Source organism: Pygocentrus nattereri, chromosome 12 (genome assembly GCF_015220715.1).
Source record: "Pygocentrus nattereri isolate fPygNat1 chromosome 12, fPygNat1.pri, whole genome shotgun sequence".
NCBI lineage: Eukaryota > Metazoa > Chordata > Actinopteri > Characiformes > Serrasalmidae > Pygocentrus > Pygocentrus nattereri.
In genome coordinates, this window is record NC_051222.1 from 37467806 (window position 1) to 37489012 (window position 21207).

General features: G+C 44.1%; 1 protein-coding gene across 1 annotated transcript; it reads left to right on the top strand.

Moving 5' to 3' along the window:
• Nucleotides 1-1680: 1680 nt before the first annotated feature.
• LOC108416090 (NACHT, LRR and PYD domains-containing protein 12-like) lies at nucleotides 1681-20163 on the top strand. The gene is made up of 12 exons (XM_037543137.1): nucleotides 1681-2023; nucleotides 4511-4615; nucleotides 4716-4943; nucleotides 6768-6803; nucleotides 7265-9071; nucleotides 9577-9750; nucleotides 9842-10015; nucleotides 11008-11184; nucleotides 16838-17008; nucleotides 17113-17159; nucleotides 17330-17899; nucleotides 18507-20163. Exons 1-11 carry the CDS (start codon nucleotides 2011-2013, stop codon nucleotides 17881-17883), a joined length of 3486 nt encoding a protein of 1161 aa, XP_037399034.1. The 5' UTR covers nucleotides 1681-2010; the 3' UTR covers nucleotides 17884-17899; nucleotides 18507-20163.
• The last annotated feature ends 1044 nt before the right edge of the window (nucleotides 20164-21207 follow it).

Genomic DNA, 21207 nt, shown 5'->3' on the forward strand with positions numbered 1-21207 from the left:
CGCCCTCCTCCTTCGCCGCCAGCGAGCTAAATGCTAATTAGCAGCCGCGGCCAGTTTTCCAGTTACCGCGCGAGGTGCCCGCGAGTCAGCTGGCCTTCTGATTGGCTCCTGAAAACGCGCCGTTTCCATGGAGAGGTCTTTCCTCTGAACTGTCCGCGAAAAAACGGGCGGACATTGTAAATTAGACATTTATTCGACCTAAAAAGCTTCCTGCTGCGTTAGAAAGACGCTGCCCTGCTGAAAAAGGCCCATTAGAAGCCGTTAGGATTAAAACCAGAGAGTTTTGCTCTCTAATTGGCCGTGGGTTCCACTACAGACCACTAGCTTCCTGAACAGCACCTTTAGATCTCATTAATAAACCATCAGGTGCGTTTAGAATCAGCCTTTGGTCACCTGTTAAACCGTTAGGATCGTCTACACGGTGATATCAACTCATTAAAAACTCCAAAACGCACTACAAAACCATCAAGAAGCATCAGGAACACTTGATGGTTTCAGCTAAACTTTATCTACACAGGCAGAACCAAATGTCCACCGTGGAGAGGCCGCAGAGGTCAGTTCGCCTTTTGTGGCTTCATGACTGTCCAGTTGATCAGTCTATTGATCCCCTGAGAAATTCTTTCTGAAACCTAATTGAATGAATGGATGGCGACATCTGCTGGCGAACCCGTCGAAATGCATCGTCAAAACCGAAAACAAACTCACAGATTAGTGGAACAAATGAATACTTTATACTGTATTATATTTATTTATAGTCTTGCAATAGACAGATATGAATGTGTCTAGAATAAGCAGGCCTTCATATCAAGACAGGCTGTTATTTTGTCCCATATGGGAAAAAATGTATTCCCAAGATATTTGTTAGATATTATTTTGCAGTGTATCCCTGATAGCAAGAGGATGGTGGACCACAGCCGGCCCGCTGATGGTAAAGCTGATGGTTCACTGGCGTTTGGTCAGCGTTTTCCTGGCAGCCCACTGATAATTAATCAGAGTATTAGACAAAATTCCACATAGGTTGAAAACTAGATATTTCTTGTGTACAGGGCAGTAATCTGGGTGGTCCGATAGTGGACCAGTAGGCAAACAGTCAGCGGGGTGCCGACCTTATCGAGCCAATGGACCGATATATGCTGCTACCTGGGGCATGAAAATGGCCCAAACATTTATTTGTTAAATATACTTTTAAAATACATTCATTAGTATCAGTCATTGTGTTCAGTTGTGTGTATTGAAGGTTTCAGATGTATCTAAACGGTTCTGTCTTCTATGATCTGCTCTGTACTTTACATTGACCAGGTACGTCTGCAGTCATACTCTCACACACAGTGTATTTTATATTCATTCAGATTCAGAGTCCTTTATTGATCCCAGGAAGAAATTGCAGTAAAAAACAAAGCGGCCATGCTGCATCGACATGGGGAGTGGGTGAAAGCAGCGCTTTCACGGCGAAAAAACAGACCAAAACTCTCTCTACTCGCATGTTTCGAGAGAGCACAGCTTAACTAAATTGCCTCGTCAAAATAAATAAACTATTAAAAAGGTAAAGAAAAGTTACGAGCAAAAACGAAAGAACATGAACAGGAGCTGCCGTAACAGGCAGCGTGCACGTTCGCGCATGCGCACTTGTTTATATAAACAAGACATCAGATCAGACCTGCATGTCAGAGTATCCAGACCTACAGCACTCGCTTCTGTCCTGTTAGAGGATCGATTGATCAGATTTAAAGTCCAGAGACTGGAATATTTCTAAGATTTCATTTCTAAGGCCCCGTCCCATTTCTTCTTTTTCCCCCTCCCTGCAGATATTTTGACTGTGTTTTGGTGAAGGGCAGCCGGCTTAACCACAGTGAACGGTCTGAGTGTGAAAACGCCCTCTGACGTCTGAGCCTGTGAAGCGAAAGCAGTCTTTAAGAGGCTCAGGAAGAGTGCGAGGACGTTTCAGAAGTTGTTCTGCAGCAGAACGCTGTAAACTCTCACTGGGACTCTGGAATGTAGTCACTCAGGAGGATGATTTCAGACGGTGAGTACTCCGAACAGTAGTAGAGGGAAGATGAAGTGGATCCGCCTGCAGCTGGGGTTTCTTTTGAATGTTTCCACCTTGTGCCCTGAATGATCTGTGCTTTTGCTTCTTCTGCAGCGTCATGCTGTTATCTTGGTATGTAAACAGTATGCCAAGAAAACAAGGAGCCGCCTGCGTGCGCTGCTGTTCAAACTCAGTAAATCGGTAGACTGCGAGTCACTGTTAAGTACATTTTAAAATCAACTGCTGTGCTGCTCCTTTGTGCAAACTTGTCAGAGAATGTTAATGTGGCCTCAACAGAGACCAGGGGCAGTGCAGAAGAAGCTATTACGCCAACCCTGCATGATCTGAATAAGGCTCCAGATAACGTTATCAAAGTAGATCATGATACCAAAGCAGCAGCAGACTTTAGACTCTACATGCACAGTTAGAGACCATAGCCCATGTGTTGATGCACAGCTTGTGTTAGATGCCCACTAGCCTTTCATTAGTGGTCATGAAAGGCTGGATATTTTTGGGTGGTGGACCAAAATCAACCTAGCAGTGACTAGAAGGCGATGGGCAGCCCTCTTGAGTCTGGTTTCCTCTCAGTGTTTCTTTTTCCGGCTGTTATGGGACTTTCCTTTAACTGACATGGCCACACCCTTCTGGTTGCACAATATAGCTCATGTTATCTTATGTTCTGAGGGGTCCCCAGTAGCGCGAACAGACACACACACACACACACACACACACACACACACTTTGTAAGCCGCTTTTCCCTCAGGGTCGTGGATCCAGCAGCACTACATTTAAAAAATAAGATGTAGGTAAAAGGATTTTTCAGCATTTTACATAGTGCACTGCACTAAATCCAATTAAATAGGCCTAAATATGCTCTCCTGGAGTCAGTTTCAGGACTGATGATGTCCTGGATAGAAAGAAATACGGTGTCTAAGGATGCACGTTCAAATTCATGTCAGTATCAGCAGAGCAAGTTTACTTATATAGCGCCTTTCATACACTGCGGTCATTCAAAGTGCTCGGTAAAAGAGAAAATGCAGAGATGTTTCAAAGAAATAAAGGAGAATAGAAATTTAAAACATGATTAAAACAATAGATATAAAAAAAAAAAACATCCATCCATCCCTCCATTTCCCAAACCGCTTCTCCGTCAGGGTCACAGTGGGTTGCTGGAGACTATCCCAGCAGTCATCAGGCGGAAGGCAGGATACACCCTGGACAGGCCGCCAGTCTCAACCCATTAAGTTGCCTGCAAAGGTTTGAACGCTTCTGCTCAAATTGCATGTGTTGCTGATTTTCTAAGTGAAAATATGTTAACACGTCGTCTACAGAGAACAAACTTAAATATGGCACTTTTCTGCAAATTCTAGTGCATGATTTCTATTTATTAGCGTATATTAATTAATATACTCACCAGCCACTTTATTAGGTATCTATCATCTGGAACCAGTCTGCCCATTCTCCTCTGACCTCTCACATCAACAAGGCATTTTCGTCCACACAACTGACCGCTCACTGGATGTTTCCTCTTTTTTGGACCGTTCTCTGTAAACCCTAGAGATGGTTGAGCGAGAAAAACCCAGCAGATCAGCAGTTTCTGAAATACTCAGACCAGCCCGTCTGGCACCAACAACCATGCCACATTCAAAGTCCCTTAAATCCCCTTTCTTCCCCGTTCTGATGCTCGGCCTGCACTTCAGCAAGTTGTCTTGACCACCTCTACATGCCTAAATGCACTGAGTTGTGGCCGTGTGATTGGCTGATTAGCTATTTGTTTTAAGAAGCAATTGAACAGGTGTACCTAATAAGGTGGACAGTGAGTGTATTTATGTTTATGTATTTTATTTTCGTGTTTTATTTTTTTCCCAATATGTTAAATTCAGGTAGTAAATAGTAAATATCTAAATTTGCCTGATGTTTGAATTTATTTTCACTTAGAAAATCAGCAACACGTAGAATTTGACCAGACATTTTCATACAACTATACAGTGTATCACAAATGTGATTACACCCCTCACATTTCTGCCGATATTTAAATATATCTTTTCATGGGACAACACTGACATACACCCCTAAATGTCCAAATTGAGCACTGCTTGTCATTTTCCCTCCAAAATGTCATGTGACTCGTTAGTGTTACTAGGTCTCAGGTGTCCATAGGGAGCAGTGCTCAATTTGGACATTTAGGGGTGTAGTCTCTTAGGGGTGTACTCACTTTTGTTGCTGGTGGTTTAGACATTAATGGCTGTATATTTAGTTATTTTGAGGGAATAATAAATTTACACTGTTATATAAGCTGCACACAGATGACTTTTCATTGTGTCAAAATGTCATTTTGTCAGTGTTGTCCCATGAAAAGTTACTTAAATGTCTGCAGAAATGTGAGGGGTGTACTCACCTTTGTTATGCACTGTAACTATGCAGTTCATGGGGCCCTAAAGTCTGGAGTTGGAAACTGAGTGTTTTCCCTCTCTCTTTTCTCAGTGACAGCTGTTTGCCCAGAGCTCCTGCTAGCTTGTCTGGTGATTGCTCTGTCCATTTGGTTCTGGAGAAGAAGAACGCAGCCCACAAACCATCAGCACTTTAAAGGTGACACAAGGCTTTATTTTGTCCTAAGTAATCAATACAGGTGGTGACATGGATGGAGTATAATTTCCAAAAAAGTACAAGATTTATTTTTGTTCTCCAGATGCTAACAAGACACTGACACCTATAACAGTGAACCATCAGCATCCAGATCATCCAGAAGTGTGTCCTACTTCAGTACAGAGAACTCCAACTCCCACTGTAGTTCATCCTGATGGCTGCACTGTTGTTGCGAGTGCTAATAACAGCAGCACTGTATGTACTCCTATTCTCAATAGCAACGTCATCCATGGCCAATGTGTTATCAACTTCAACACCAATTCTGGAAAAGGTATGTTATTGTTGCTGTATCCATAAAGGGACAGACATAGGACACAATCCATATTAGGCCTGTCACATTATTATATAATCACTTGCTTGCAATTATTCACAGTTATATATGTTCAGTTATTTTCCACTGTTGATAAATTTCACAATCATGTTTTACACTGTAAAAAATAGAGATAGGCGTATATACTTTATTTAAGATAAAAACAAAAAATGCATTTATTGAGACATGTTATGGGTCTTACGAAACAGCAAATATTATAACTTCTGCCTGATGCTGTAATACCTTTTAGAGGACAGCAGTGAGTAATAATAATAATAATAATAATAATAATAATAATAATAAGTTGAGCTTATATAGCGCCTTTACACAAAACCCATGGTCGCTTTACAAAATGCCTATCACATTACACAAGGCCCGAGGAAGATGCAGGTGAAAAATGAAGGAGAAAAAGATGAGATTTCAATAAAGATTTGAAGTGAGAAAGAGAAGAGGTAGAGCGAAGAGAGAGAGGCAGAGAGTTCCAGAGCAAGGGGGCCGCAACACTGAAGGAACGACCACCCATAGAGCTGAGCCTGAACCTAGGGACCACTAGAAGGCCTGCTTCCGAAGACCTGAGGTTACGAGTGGGCTTGTAGGGTATTAGAAGGTCGAGTAAGTATGCAGGAGCCAGGCCATGAAGTGCCTTGAATGTGAGAAGTAGAATTTTATAGTGAATACGTAAAGTAATGGGCAGCCAATGAAGTCTCTGAAGAACAGGAGTAATGTGCTCAGATTTTTTAGTGTATGTGAGATTGTTTAATTAGGCTTGAGCTGTAAGGAGTAGCGGTCGTAAAAGTGGATGACTTCAAATGTCTTGGGTCAACCATCCAGAGCAATGGACAGTGTAGAAAAGAGTTGAAGAAGAGGGTGCAGGCAGGATGAAGTGGGTGGAGATGGGTGTCAGGGCTGATGTGTGACAGAAGGATAGCAGCAAGTGTGAAAGGGAAGGTTTACAAGACAGTAGTGTGTCCTGCTATGATGTATGGTTTGGAGACTATGGCTTTGTCTAAAAGACAGGAGGCTGAGCTGGAGGTGGCAGAGATGAAGAGGCTGAGATTTTCGTTGGGAGTGACAAGGCTGGACAAGATTAGAAATGAGCAGATCAGAGGGACAGTGAAGGTGGAGCAGTTTGGAGATAAAGCCAGAGAGGCCAGGTTGAGATGGTTTGGACATGTGTTGAGGAGGAATAGTGGATATATTGGGCAAAGAATGTTGGAGATGGAGCTGCCGGGTAGAAGTAGAAGAGGTAGACCTCAGAGAAGGTTTATGGGTGTAGTGAAGGTGGACATGGAGATGGTTGGTGTAAAAGTAGAGGAGGCAGTGGATAGGGCAAGATGGAGGCAGATGATCCGCTGTGGCGACCCCTAAAGGGAGCAGCCGAAAGAAGAAGAAGAAGAAGAAGAAGAAGAGCTGTTTGAGTTGAGCTACACTATTGACAACTTGGAAGCAAGACCCTGTATCTAATTGGCCAGTTTGCCCACATTAGGCTAAATGGTTGCACACAATTACCAAAAAAGGCAATTGCATTTTTAATCACAATAAATGGTCAGTTAAAATGTAATGATTGTGATAGGCCTGATCCATCAATGAAACTATTGGTTGACACTAGATAGAAGGTATCAATTTCATTCATACTTTGTTCAGTGGAGATTTGTTAAAGCAGTGGCTGTTCAGAATAGAAATGGGTCATACAATAATCCTCAGCACTTGGTTTGTGCAGATTTTGCCTGCTTTTTGTCATCTTTCTGTCAACCTTGATTCTTGTCATTGTCATTCATTTCACAGAACCTGGAGGAGCAGATACAGCAAAGACACACTCAGGTACCACACTCATGTTTGCCATACTGATTCTAAAACTGAACCCAAAGTTTTGTCTAAAATACATTGTCTTTGACTCCATGAGAAATCTTACCCATATGCATTTGGTAAAGCAATGGACATTTTATCAGCTGAGATTGCGTTGATCCAATACGAGGTACCTGCATCAAGCTGATGTCAGTAGAAAATGTTGGAGCAGATATCAGAGTGCAAGGAAAGAATAACTGTGATCCAGTTCTGCAAATAAATCTATCCTAAATAGCTGTAGCTCATCTTGTAAAGTGACTGGGCACTAGATTCACTGTTGTTTGGGGTGAGGACTACCTTCACAGTTACTGCAGGCTTCTATTTTGTTGCCTACAGACCTGAATTTGTATTTCTTTTTGATGTTTAATAAATTAAGCAAATTTTGTTTGGTTGATTATTTGTTTACCCATTACATTGCTTCTCTTTGTACCAAACAGGTGAATCGATCCTGAAGAAATTCCTGGAGACTCACAAAGCCAGTATGAAGAGGAAAACTGAGTGTATTTTTGAGGGAAAGAAAGATGCAAAAAATAAAATACAGCTAAGGAAGGTGTACACACAGCTCTTCATCACAGAAGGAGAACTTAACAAAGTCAATAATGAACATGAGATTCTAAAAATTATGAAAGACAAAGCATTCAGGGTTCACAAATCTCAGGAGACGGCAATCAGCTGCAATGAGATTTTCAGTTTAGCACGGAAAAATGATGACCACAGTAAAACAGTGTTGACCAAAGGCATTGCTGGCATTGGAAAAACTGTATCCGTTCATAAGTTCATTCTTGACTGGGCAGAGGGGGAGGCCAACCAGCACATAGACTGCATGTTCCTGCTTCCATTCCGAGAGATTAACTTAATTAAAGATTCAGAGTTCAGTCTTCATGAATTGTTGCTGGAATTCCACCCCGAATTGGAAGAAGTGAAGGAAGCCAAAATGTATGAAAATCGCAAGCTTGCATTCATTTTTGATGGGCTTGATGAAAGTCGACTTCTGTTGGATTTCAGCAGCAGGATGGTGACAAGTATTCATAAGAAAGCATCTGTGGATTTGTTGATAACGAACCTCATTAAGGGAAATTTGCTTCAATCCTCAATGATCTGGATAACCTCCCGACCTGCAGCAGCCCACCAAATCCCTTCAGAGTATGTGAGCATGTTCACAGAAGTACGAGGGTTCACTGATAATCAGAAGGTAGAATACTTCCAGAAGAGAATTGCAGATGAATCTCAAGCCTCAAAAGTCATCTCCCAAATTAAGGTCTCTCGCAGTCTCTACATCATGTGCCACATTCCTGTCTTCTGCTGGATTACGGCTACTGTACTTCAGGACATGCTGGCCCAAAATCAAGGAGAGGACATTCCCAGCACACTAACTGAAATGTACACCCACTTCCTACTTATACAGATGAACATGAAGAACCAGAAGTATGACAAGAAAGTTGAGCGTGACCTGACGAAACTTATGGAATCAAACAAAGAACTGATCCTGAAGTTAGCCAAGCTGGCATTTGAACAGCTGAAAAAGGAAAACATTATGTTTTACGAAAGTGACCTGAGGGAGTGTGGTATTGATGTCACGGAAGACTCTGAATATACTGGAATGTGTGCTGAGATCTTCAAACAGGAGTCTGTTCTTCACGAGAAAAAGGTTTACTGCTTCATACATTTGAGTCTTCAAGAATTCCTTGCTGCTCTCCATGTGTTCTACTCTTACCTGAACAAGAGCATGGATGATTTGCAGTTTTTCTTTGATGATGAACTTCCTGCTAATATTCAGTTGGATCTCTTACTGAAGAAGGCAATTGACAAAGCCATAGAGAGTGAGAAAGGGCATTTAGATCTTTTTCTGCGTTTTCTGCTGGGCATCTCACTTGAGTCTAATCAGAAACTCCTGGTAGGTCTGTTGCCACACACAGAGAACACCAAAAAGAGTATTGGTAAAGTAATACAGCACATCCGGCAAATGCAGAACAAGGGCCCAGATCTGTCACCTGAGAAATCCATCAATCACTTCTTCTGCTTGGTTGAACTAAAAGACAGCTCTCATTACAACCAGATAAAGAAACGTCTGAGTGCTGAAGCACTTCCAAATAAATATCTCTCTTCATCCAACTGCTCAGCTCTGGCCTACATGCTCTTGATGTCTGAAGAAGCTCTGGATGAACTCAATCCAAAGAGCTACAACACATCAAATGCAGCTTGCAGGAGACTGATCCCAGCTGTGAGGTGTTGCAGAAAAGCCTTGTGAGTTTTAGCATGTACTACAACTTCAGTTCAATGTTCATATGTGTGTACATGTTGGTGTTGTAAAAAAATTCCTTGCTTTTTAGTAGTAAACAGCCAATGGTGGCAAACATTGGCATGGTGACAACATTGTGCTCACCAGCAAAAATGGGTGCTTGTCCATTGAAAGCTTTAGCAGTGTTGATTGCTTATATCAAATGTAATAAATGTTCTGTAGTATTTTATATTTTATTGAGTAATACTGTGCTTCGACAAAGAGGTATGCAGGGTCCATGGTTCCCAATCAAGAAGTCTGGTTTATTCCATCCTCAAAAGTAAAAGCTGGGAAATTTTAACTTATGATGACCTCTGTAATACACTGCCACTGGCAGCAGGAAAACTGTATGAATGCTCCATTGAAAACAAGTGTACCCATTTTGCCATAAACTTCCCATTGCTAACATGTAAACACAGCATTTGAAGATGACAAATCCTAATTGTGACTTTTTGCACACTGTTGTTACAGGTTTGCTGGCTGTGAACTTACTGAGAGTTGCTGTGAATGTGTATCTGCAGCTCTGCAATCAGAAAACTGTCCCCTGAGAGAGCTGGACCTGAGTGATAACTACAGACTTGAAACAGCAGCTAAGCTGCTTTCTGATGGACTCAAGAGCTCATACTGTAACCTAGAGATACTGAGGTCATTGTTGTATTTTATAAATTAAATTTCAAATTAAACTCAGTCAAGTTATATAATTTGAAATTCTCATTGACTGTATTTGCATTTTCAGGTTAGTCAGATGTTATTTCCCCCAAAACAGCTGTGCAGAACTGGTCTCTGCCCTCAGCTCAATTTCATCCTCTCTGAAAGAGCTGGACCTGAGTAACAATGATCTGCAAGATTCAGGAGTGAGTCAACTCCTTCTCAGACCAGGAAATTCATACTCTAAACTACAAATCCTGAGGCAAGTATTCATAAATTTATTTCTCTCACTGTTCCACACATTATTAATGCTAAATACATCCTCCTCTTCATGCCAAATTGTCCAATTAAGGGTAAGTGGATGTAACTTGTATTCCCGTTTGGGCATACATTTTCTTGATAGTAGAGTAAGTGTTGAATAAACTAAGGAATACAAGTTGACTGAGATTTAAGATATTCAAATAAATGTTTGTAACTCTGCCTTTTTAATTACATTTAATTGTGCAACTTTAGCTTTGGTTAAATTGAGTTTTGTTCAGCTTCCACTGTTAATGTAACGTGGAGCAATGTTGAGACGGATGCATGTGCAGAGACAAGCGAGATTTATTATGGGCAAATCCAAAATCATGGTCAAGACAGTCCAGGGTCATAGAGCCAATACGTAGAACAGGTGGGACAGACATAGCGCCAAAATGAAACAGGATCAAAACAAACAATGGAGCCTGGAAGAAACACTAAACAAAACAATTCAAATCGTACTTATCAAATAACACATGCAATACATACATCTAACAAAGGCCAGCAAACACATAGGGGAAAACACAGGGCTTAAATACAAGAGGATTAACGATTTTTCACAAGACACAGGTGGAAAGGGGCAGAGCCAAGAAAACAAGGGGGCCAGACGGGGAGGAAACCAAACAAAAAAGCACATGGACATGTAAACAGACGCACATGCAAGACCAAAACACAAAGCACATGGAGGAGTGGGAGGAGCCAATCATGACAATTAACATCACAATATACTAGGTGATAGACATCTAAGAGTCAATACATTTCCACCACTCAGAATATATATACCCAGCCATATTATCATTTTAAATCATTTATTGTCTCAACCCAGAATACTATTTCCTAGAAGAAATCCATGTCATCATCATGTGTCTTGAATTAAGTTTCAATTATATCTTTATAGATTTCTGAAACTTCCATATGTGCTTTCTATAACTGAGTTTTGCAATGTTTCCTATCTAGGCTGGGCTGGTGTAACCTCACTGAGAAGAGCTGCGAGGTCCTCTCCTCATTTCTTAACAATAGCACAGAGTCAAATCTAAGTGTGCTGGACCTGAGTAACAATGACTTGCAGAACGCAGGAATAAAACTGCTCTCTGCTGGACTGGAGGATCCAAAGTGTAGATTGGAGATACTGAGGTCAGTATGAGTTTTGCTTTGACATGGAGTGTCAAATCCTGGTCATGGAAATCTACCTCCCTGGTCATTTCACATCAAATAGATGCTCCTGAAGACTTTTATTACCTGAAACAATTGTTAGTTTAGGGTTGGAGGTAGGTTAGCTGGCATAGAGGTATGTTAGGTTTGGAGGTTACAACCCTACACTATACCAATAAGAGTCCTTGGGCAAGACTACTAACACCACCTTCGCCTACCTGTGTAAAACAATCAAATTTTAAGTCGCTCTGCATAAGAGCATCAGCCAAATTCCATAAATGTAAATAAGGTTTGTGTTAGATCTCCAGGACCAGGAGTGAGCATCCCTGGCTTAGGCAAAATTGATTCAGTGTTTAATTATGCCTTTTCACCCTAAAACAAATCAGCTGCACTGGTGTCAGAGAAATATGTTATTGGAAAAGTGATACAAAATTTTGATTGCATTAAACTTTGCATGTTACTGTGTATTATTTGAGACATTAGAAAGATCATGACGTACACTGAAATATATCTGATGAAAGGACCGGCCGTTTTTGGTCCGTTCATGAAGAGGAACCAGAGAGTGGATCACCTGTCCTGTGGAAAGCCTCAGTTGCAGCGGGAGTGCTCGGTGCAGGAAGACAGAACGACTCTCTTAATCAATCAAAGAGTTTATTAAGTCTTCTGCACAAAGAAAGAAGGGCACTCCTTCTTTTATACAAACACGTCCTGCCCTGTTGCGTACAAGCAAACAGGGTGGACCCAAATAAGTTGTCTAACAGTCATGAAATGCTAGGCTGACACTCACGGACCACCGGAACTGCCCAAAGGAGGGGGGCTTCTGCTCTGTGTACGATAATCTTACCTACGAAAGAGAACAAATGGTTCTGGACAGAATGTTGTCCCGATAAGAGGAGCAAGTTGTTTGTGCAAAACTGCCAAGGACAGTAGCTATGCTTGCTGCAAAGTCTGCTTAGAGCAGAGTTAGAGCAGAGTTAACCCTTTCATCTGATATTTCTTAAAAATAAAAGCTCTTTGTCCTTTGTATAGAATAGCTGAAACAGAGGCTTTTTAGACTACAAAACAAGCATCTTCAACTTTATGAAGCTCTGCTCCTCTTCATATGCTGTAATGTGTATATATACATACCGATTAATTAGACAACAATTATATGTATTGTTTTGAGGATCATTGGCATGACATAAGGCAAAATAGTGTAGGGGCTACTACTCGCGACTGGAGCGAATCCGCAAAGGACAGGCCTTAAGTCACTCAACGGGGTCTAGCCCTTTAAGAGACTCGAGGGGGGAGGCACTAGTTGGTCTTAGTTCAGTTGTTGTTTTGGAAGCGAGTTGTGAGTTTCGTTTTTGTCTCGTAAAGTTAAAGTTTTCCCTCCGCGGGATTCTCCACTAACTTGAGCCTCCTTACTTCACGACCCGCTTCAGTGGTGACCCCGACGCCTCTTCGGACGTCTCCGAAGCTCTTCCGATATGACAGCACATGCAGTGGCTCTTAAGCTGCCGGAGTTTTGGGAGCAGCACGGCACCATTTGGTTCGCGCAAGCCGAGGCTCAATTCGCCATCCGGAGAATCACGGAGGATGAGACGAAGTTCTATTACGTCATCGCTTCCCTGACCAGCAGCACTGCCTCCAGAGTACTGAGTTTCCTCCAGTCTCCCCCCGAAGGCGATAAGTATGAAGCGTTAAAGTCACTTCTCCTTCAGACGTTTGAGTTGTCCAAGTCAGAGCGCGCACGCAGGCTTCTCTCGCTACCCGGTTTAGGCGACTCAAAACCATCCGAACTCATGAACTATATGTTGTCTCTGCTGGGCGACCACCCGCCATGTTTTCTATTCAGAGAACTTTTCTTGCAGCAGCTGCCTGGCGACGTTCGTGCGGGTTTAGCAGGCTCAACTCTTACAAACTTTCGTGCTTTGGCTAGAGAGGCCGACAAGATCCTCTCCGCCAGGCAGTGTTTTGCGGCCACGCGGGCATACGTGTCCTCATCCCCCTCTGACGCCCTGTGCACCCATGCCCCAACCCCCTCCAGGCTTCTGCTTCTATCATGCACGTTTTGGGGCCAAGGCTAAAAAATGTCATCCTCCCTGCAGTTTTGGGAAGCCGGGAAACGCAAGGGCCAACGCAAGGGCCGATGCCTTCTAGCGGCTACGGGCGTCGGCCATTCCAGCAGCCTGCTCTTCCTCACAGACACAGTGTCAGGGCGCCGTTTCCTTTGCGACACAGGCATTGAGCGTTCTGCCTGCCTCCGGGTTGGACATGAAGTCAGGCTGCGCTGGCCCCGCCCTCGAGGCCACCAATGGTACCTCCATCCCCACGTATGGGCTGAGGTCAATCCCACTGTGCTTTGGCGGGCAGCGATTTACATGGCCTTTTGTGCTGGCAAAGGTTTCCACCCCCCTTCTAGGTGCCGGTTTCCTGTGTGCCAACAGCCTGCTGGTTGATGTTAAAAACAGATGCCTTGTCAACCCGGAGACGTTCAGCTCCTTACCATGTTCGCTCAGCCGTTTCGGCTCCTCCAAGCTGTCGGTGCATTTTTTTGTCTCAGACAACTTCTCGTGCCTCCTCGCGGAGTTTCTGGGCCTGACAGACCCCACGTTCTCCTCAGATGGCAGCAAGCATGGAGTCGAACATCACATCGCCACTTCGGGTCTGCCGGTCCACGCTCGCGTTAGGCGCCTGGATCCCGCCAAGCTCACGGTCGCAAAGGCTGAGTTTGACACATTGGAACGCCTAGGCATCGTGCGAAGACAGCCCCTGGGCTTCTCCACTGCACATTGTCCAGAAGCCGGGTGGAGGCTGGTGCCCATGTGGTGATTACCGCCGACTCAATGACGCCACCACTCCGGATCGCTATCCCATTCCTCATGTGCAGGATTTTTCTGCCTGTCTGGCTGGGAAAGTCATCTTTCAGACTTAGTTCGTGGCTACCATCAAGTCCCCGTGCATCCCGCGGACATACCGAAGACGGCGGTGATCACTCCATTTGGCCTGTTTGAGTTCCTCCGCATGCCATTTGGCCTCAAGAATGCCAAATGCCAAAAGACGTTCCAGTGCCTCATGGACAGTGTCCTGCGTGACCTGCCGTTCCTCTTTGTTAATCTGGATGACATTCTAGTTGCCAGCACCTCCAGGTCGGAACACCAGCACCACCTCAGGCTCCTATTTGAGCGCCTCAATCAGCATGGCTTGATCATCAACCCGTCGAAGTGCCAGTTCGGGCTTCAGGTCATCGATTTCCTCGGTCACCACGTCACCATTGCCGGCGCGGTTCCACTTCCTACTAAAGTGGAAGCTATTCAGCGTTTCGCCCGCCCTTTGACAGTTAGAGCTCTGCAGGGGTTTCTAGGCATGGTGAACTTCTATCAACGTTTCATCCCACGCGCGGCCAGTCTCATGCACCCTCTGTATGAAGCCCTCAAAGGCAAAGCGGCTAAACACGCAGTAGACTGGACTAACGAGCGGCTCCTGGCTTTCAATGCGGCCAAACGTGCGCTGGCAGATGCAACTATGTTGGCGCACCCCTCACCTGATGCACCCATTGCTATCACCACTGACGCATAGTCGCCTGCTCCGCCCCGCTGAGCGTAAATACAGCACATTTGACCGTGAGCTGCTCGCCCTGTACTTGGCCGTGCGCCACTTTCGCTTTCTCTTGGAGGGCTGTCCATTTGTTGCATTTGTGGATCACAAACCCTTGGCATTTGCCATGGCAAAGTCCTCCGAACCGTGGTCTTCCCGTCAGCAACGTCAGCTGCCCTTCGTCTCGGAGTTCACCACGGACGTTCAGCATGTTGCAGGAAAAGACAACCCTGTGGCTGACTGTCTCTCCCGCGCAGCAGTTGACGCTGTACACCTCGGCATCGACTACTCCCGAATGGCGGCGGACCAGGTGTCGGACCAAGAGGTCCAAGCCTACAGGTCTGCGGTTACCGGCTTGCGCTTGGCGGATGTTCCTTTCAGTGATACTGGTGTGACGCTCCTCTGTGACGTGTCCATGGGTCACCCCAGGCCTATTGTTCCCACCCACTGGCGCAGACCGGTTTTTGACACCATACACGGCCTCTCTCACTCCGGCAGGAGGGCATCGCAAAGGCTGGTGGCAGACAAATTTGTCTGGCACGGCCTTAAAAAGGACATTCGCAACTGGAGTGCTGCTTGTGTGGACTGCCAACTCGCCAAAGTGCATCAGCATGTTAAGGCCCCGCTGGCGTTGTTCCCTGTGCCTGAGCGGCATTTCGACCACTTGCAGGTGGATCTGGTGGGTCCACTGCCACCGTCCCGGGGTTTCACCCACCTCCTCGCGATCATTGACAGGAACACTCGAGGTGGCCAGAAGCCGTGCCGCTTTCTTCCACGACGTCCTCGGAGGTGGCCAGAGCATTCATTGACACGTGGGTCTCGCGGTTTGGCGTTCCATCAGACATTTCCTCGGATCGCAGACCTCAGTTCACTTCAGCCCTCTGGACTAGCATGGCTGCGGGTCTTGGAGTGCATCTTCACCGTACTACTGCCTACCATCCCCAGGCCAATGGGCTGTGTGAGCGTTTCTACTGCTCTATGAAGGACGCACTCCGGGCCAGTCTCCAGGATGACGGTTGGGCCAATAGGCTTCCCTGGGTCATGCTGGGCCTCCGTTCGGCACCCAAGGATGACCTCCAAGCCTCTTCGGCTGAACTTGTTTATGGCCAGGTGCTACGGGTTCCCGGGGATTTCCACCCAAGTTCTACTGCCCCGTGGTCCGCCAGCCACCAGCGACAGGCCCTTCGTGAGTTCTCCAGCGGTTTCGCCCCGGTGCCCACCTCCCAACATGGCCTGCCGGAGTCACGCTTTCCACCTTCTTTGCGAGCGGCGGAGTTTGTGTTCATCCGGCACGACGCCCACCGGAGCCCCCTCCGTCCAGTCTACGATGGTCCTTTCCGAGTGTTGACTCCTGGGGATAAGTACTTCAAGGTTGAGGTTGGTGGCATTCCTGTGACCGTTTTGGTAGACTGCTTGAAGCTGGCCCACCTGGCAGCACTGTGGAGACTGGGCGGCCCGCGAAGCGTGGTGGTCCCTAAGGCACTGTCCCGGCACGCCCCATGGAGCGGCCGGCCTTTTCTCCTTCCCCGGCTCTGGGTGTGACGAGCCGTTCCGGACGTCTGGTTTGGCCCCCTCGCCGGTTGGTCATGTCCGTTTTCGAGCTACTACTCGCGACTGGAGCGAATCTGCAACGGACAGGCTTTAAGTCACTCAACGGGGTCTAGCCCTTTAAGAGACTCGAGGGGGGAGGCACTAGTTGGTCTTAGTTCAGTTGTTGTTTTGGAAGCGAGTTGTGAGTTTCGTTTTTGTCTCGTAAAATTAAAGTTTTCCCTCCGTGGGATTCTCCACTATCTTGAGCCTCCTTAATTCACGACCCGCTTCAATAGCACTAGACCCTTTACACCACAAAATCACATCATGTTGTGTTTGGCCTGTTTTCTTTCTTTCTCTCTACATCTCTGTACTCTCCAAGGAGATGAAGTCTTCAATTCAATAAAGTATTTTTTTTTATCAAAATGTTTTTGCCCCAGATCTTCTAATTTTTGCCAGTGGGCAAAAAAATACTGACCAATAGATAGATAAGGAATAGCATTTTGATTTTGCTTATTTCTTGCAGGTTATCTGGTTGTATGATCACAGAGGAAGGATGTTCTTTTCTAGCCTCAGCTCTGAATTCTAACCCCTCCTACATGAGAGAGCTGGATCTCAGCTATAATCACCCAGGAGAGTCAGGAGAGAACCTGCTGTCTGCTAGAGTGGAGGATCCACACTATAAACTTTTATTAAGGTTAGTGGTGTATTTGAGATAACTGTACATTGATCAGGTTACTAATAACAGAGAACAATTATTTTTATATTTTTAACACTATGCTCTATAATGCTTTGTTTCAGGATGGACCCAAAAGGTGAACACTTTATCAAACCAGGGGTCAAAAAATGTAAGTTCTTCTTTGTTCTCTCTCTCACTTTCTCCATCTCTCTGTCTATCTCTCTGTCAAATATAATAATAATAATAATAATAATAATAATACTATTAATAATAATGATGATATTTGACATAGAGAGATATAAATAACGTGAGAGTAATAAACCCATTTCTCCCTTGCAGATGCCTGTAGGCTCACATTGGATCCAAACACTGCACACAAAAAACTCTGTCTATCTGAGGATAACAGGAAAGTGACACATGTGGACGAGAACCAAGATCATCCAGATCTTCCAGAGAGGTTTGAAGTATTTCCGCAAGTGCTGTGTGAGGAGGGTCTGTCCAATCGCTGTTATTGGGAGGTCAAGTTCAAAGATTCAAGCCCTGAAATAGGCGTGACCTATAATGAAATACTACGGAAAGAAGATGACATTCCTTTACATGAGGCTTCGGCTCAGCTTGGACTGAATGACGTGTCTTGGAGTCTAGGCTACAGTACAACTGGCTACCATGCCCGTCATGATTCAGAGTACACAGACATACGTGCTTCTGTCTCAAGGTCAGGCAGAATAGGCGTGTTTCTGGACTGGCCGGCTGGTGTTCTGTCTTTCTACAGCGTCTCTTCGGATACTCAAACACTGTCCCACCTACACACGTTCCAAACTACCTTTAAGAAGCCTCTGTATCCTGGCTTCTTTGTGGAATCCGGCTCATTGTTTTTATGCCAGATGGAATAACGACAGTCATTACAAGGTAATCCAAGACCTGTATTATCATCTAGATTATTCTTTCCTTTTTCTAACAAAATGAACAGCTTTAATGTTTAACATGCACACTATGTTCAAACATGGAGGTCATTTCCACAAGAACTATCAATTTCTTTATTTTTATAACTTCTATACTTTATAAAATCAGAATTTTTAAAATTTGACTAATGGTGGAATCTTGAGAACCTCTGAATTCCAGGTGCCTCAGGTATACAGGCCTTGGAATATCACAGTATGTATCGTTATCATGATAAATTATGACACAATATGTCAATATTGCTTTTCTGAGTATATTGCAGTGCATCATCATCATTAGATTAATTATGTAGAGATTGTGAAAAATTGATGGGGTTACCATTTAAGCTAAAGCAGTTTCAAAATTTGAATAGAATAATGGACATCTGGAACAATTCTGACCCGGGATGTTTCAACACCAAATCACTCTTAATGACTTTGTTTACATGTACGATTTCAGCCAAACAACAAATGAAACGCACAACAGAAAACGAAGCAGATTTTGTGCTTCTTTTAATCCCACTTCAGGGAACCCAAGATAAAGTATATTACATTGTTCCTGACTGTTTTTTCTGCAGATATCTGTCGGCTCACTCTGAACCGCAACACTGCTCATTGCTCTCTCTGTCTGACGGATGAGGACAGGACGGTGTCATGGAGCACGAAGGAGATCCCCTACGATGACCATCCAGACAGATTCCAAATGTGGAAGCAAGTAATGTGTCAGGAGGCTCTATCTGGGCAGCATTACTGGGAGGCCGAGTGGAGTGGGAGTGAGTTTGGGGTAAATATAGGGGTCACATGCAGAGGAATCAGCAGGGCTGGAGAGGCGAACGTCTCCTTGGCAGGTCGCAATGACAAATCCTGGAGTCTACACTGCTCCAATTACAGCTATACTGCTTTACACGATGGCAAGAAAATCGACCTCAGAAAACACCAGAAAAACTTCATTTCTGAGATGATAGCAGTGTATCTGGACTGGCCGGCTGGGACTCTGTCCTTCTACAGAGTCAGCACTGATACTCTGATCCACATATACACATTCTGTACGAAGTTCAGAGAGCCTGTCTACGCTGTGTTCAGACTGATCCATCACTTCACTGTGGTGTCCCTGTAGCTGAGCACAGACACAGTTTTTATTTCAGCTTGAAAAGTCCAAATCCAACTAAAATCCCTGCCCCCAGCCTTTGAAAACGTCAAAACTAATAAGACAAAGAAAATGGGAACAATGTCTTGGAGCCATCGAGTTTAGAAATGCATCTTATACTCAGCACCTGAAAAATTTGGGCCAAAACAGAAAGCATGTTGAATTTTTCACCCAAAACCCCCCAAAAATTAAAAGCGTACAACAAAGTGTCAAAATCCAATATTGTACAAACAATTTTAATGGTAAATAAAATTAGAAACAAGACCTTCAGCTGATATGGGATAGGCTCCAGCGTCCCCCCACGACCCTGACGGAGAAGCGGCTTAGAAAATGGATGGATGGATGGACCTTCAGCTGATACTCAAAACAGCAAAACAACAAAAGCAGAAAAGAGCACACCAGTGCCATCTGTAGGTTTAAAAGTCTCACCCAATGAAATTGTTAGTGCAAAAGTGTAAAGAATAACTAAAGATCATGAAAATGGAATTCATTGCCTACCAACCAATTTTGAGGACTGTAGGTCTCCTGGCACATGCTGTACATACTGTACAGTTTTTTTTAAAGAACATTGTTTTTTTTTTTTATGAATTGTCCGTTATAGACATTATCTCTTGCTTATTTCCTTTAAAGGTTTTTGTTATGGGACCATTTAGCATAACAACTGTTTCATTTCTTTTATTTTTCTGTTTTGTTTGGAATCTCTGCATGTGCACAGGACACAACCTGACAAATTTGGGCCAGGCTCATTTTGAAATACCATTCGGTTTGTGCTTATAAACTGGCATAACTGAGATATGGATTAAATGCATTTTTCTCTATAGTGCTGCTGTATCAAAAGAAGACAGTAGAGGTACAGCTGTCTGTTGTTCTCCTTGTTTGAACAACAGTTGGTAATGTCTGGAATACTTCTCAATACTTTTTTCTCCATATAGTTTCATAGGGTTAGCTTTATTGGCTTAAAGCACATGCTCAACTACACAGAACATCCAGTGTATCTGTGACATCTGTATGATAACATCTGAACACATCCCCACACTCTTAAAATAAAAAAAAATAAAGGTACCAAAAGACTTTTTAGTGAAACAGAACATGCGTCAGACTCGTCTTTGTGTGTCTTTAAACCTTTTGTATTCAGTCAAACACAAATTCGGGCAAATTTTGAACTTTTTTAAGATGGCTTTTTAGATTAAGTGTATTGTTTACCTAAATGAGAGGCAGTCAAAATGCCTGGCAGTCAGAGCACCCAGCAGTTAAGAGACCCCTGGCAGTCAGAGACACCTGGCAGTCAAACTGCCTGGCAGTCAGAGCACACAGCAGTTAGAGAACCCTGGCAGTCAGAGACCCCTAGCAGTCAAATGCCTGAAGGTCAGAGGCCCCTAGCAGTCAGAGACCCCTGGCAGTCAAAACTCCTGGCAGTCAGAGACGTCTAGCAGTCAAACGCCTGAAGGTCAGAGGTCCCTGGCAGTCAGAGATCCCTGGCAGTTGAAACGCCTGGCAGTCAGAGGCCATGGCAGTCAGAGACTCCTGGCAGTCAGAACTCCTGGCAGGCAGAGGCCATTGGCAGTCAGAGTTCATCGGGTGTTTCAGCTTCTCTGGTATGAATCAGTGATGTTCAACAGCCTCCTCCTCAAGACCAAACTAATCTTAGATAAAGACGGCCAACTTCTGGAGATCAGATATGAGAATAATACACCAATTCACAACATAATTGGTTTCTCTATAACTCTATTAAACTCTAAACTTTATAATAGTCCACACAAATGAAACAGACATTAACGTGCCAATACTGTCAATTACACTGTACTCACTGTAAGTACACTGTTTTATGTTCTGGTTTTCTCCACTCAAAACACATCAGGAAGAGCTGGATATTTAACTAATGCTTCTCAGGTGCAGATGTGTTTGATTAAGCAAACAAAAGGAGTTATTTTTATAGTTATCAGATTGCAGGGCACTGAAACCACTGGTAAGCACAACATAAGAGCATATGTCCCTTCTTTATCTCCTTTGCGAAGGTCTGTCTTTCAAAGAGAAACCTGGTGAAAAAAAAACAAATAAAATTAAAGTTAAAAAGTTTAGCCAAACCTAAAATAATGCTTGATAGTGTATTAAAGTTACACCGTACACTTAAA

Coding starts and splice junctions, on each gene's coding strand:
- LOC108416090 (XM_037543137.1), top strand. Junction 4,616..4,715: donor AAACCATCAGCACTTTAAAG/GTGACACAAGGC, acceptor TTTGTTCTCCAG/ATGCTAACAAGACACTGACA. Junction 17,160..17,329: donor CAAACCAGGGGTCAAAAAAT/GTAAGTTCTTCT, acceptor TCTCCCTTGCAG/ATGCCTGTAGGCTCACATTG.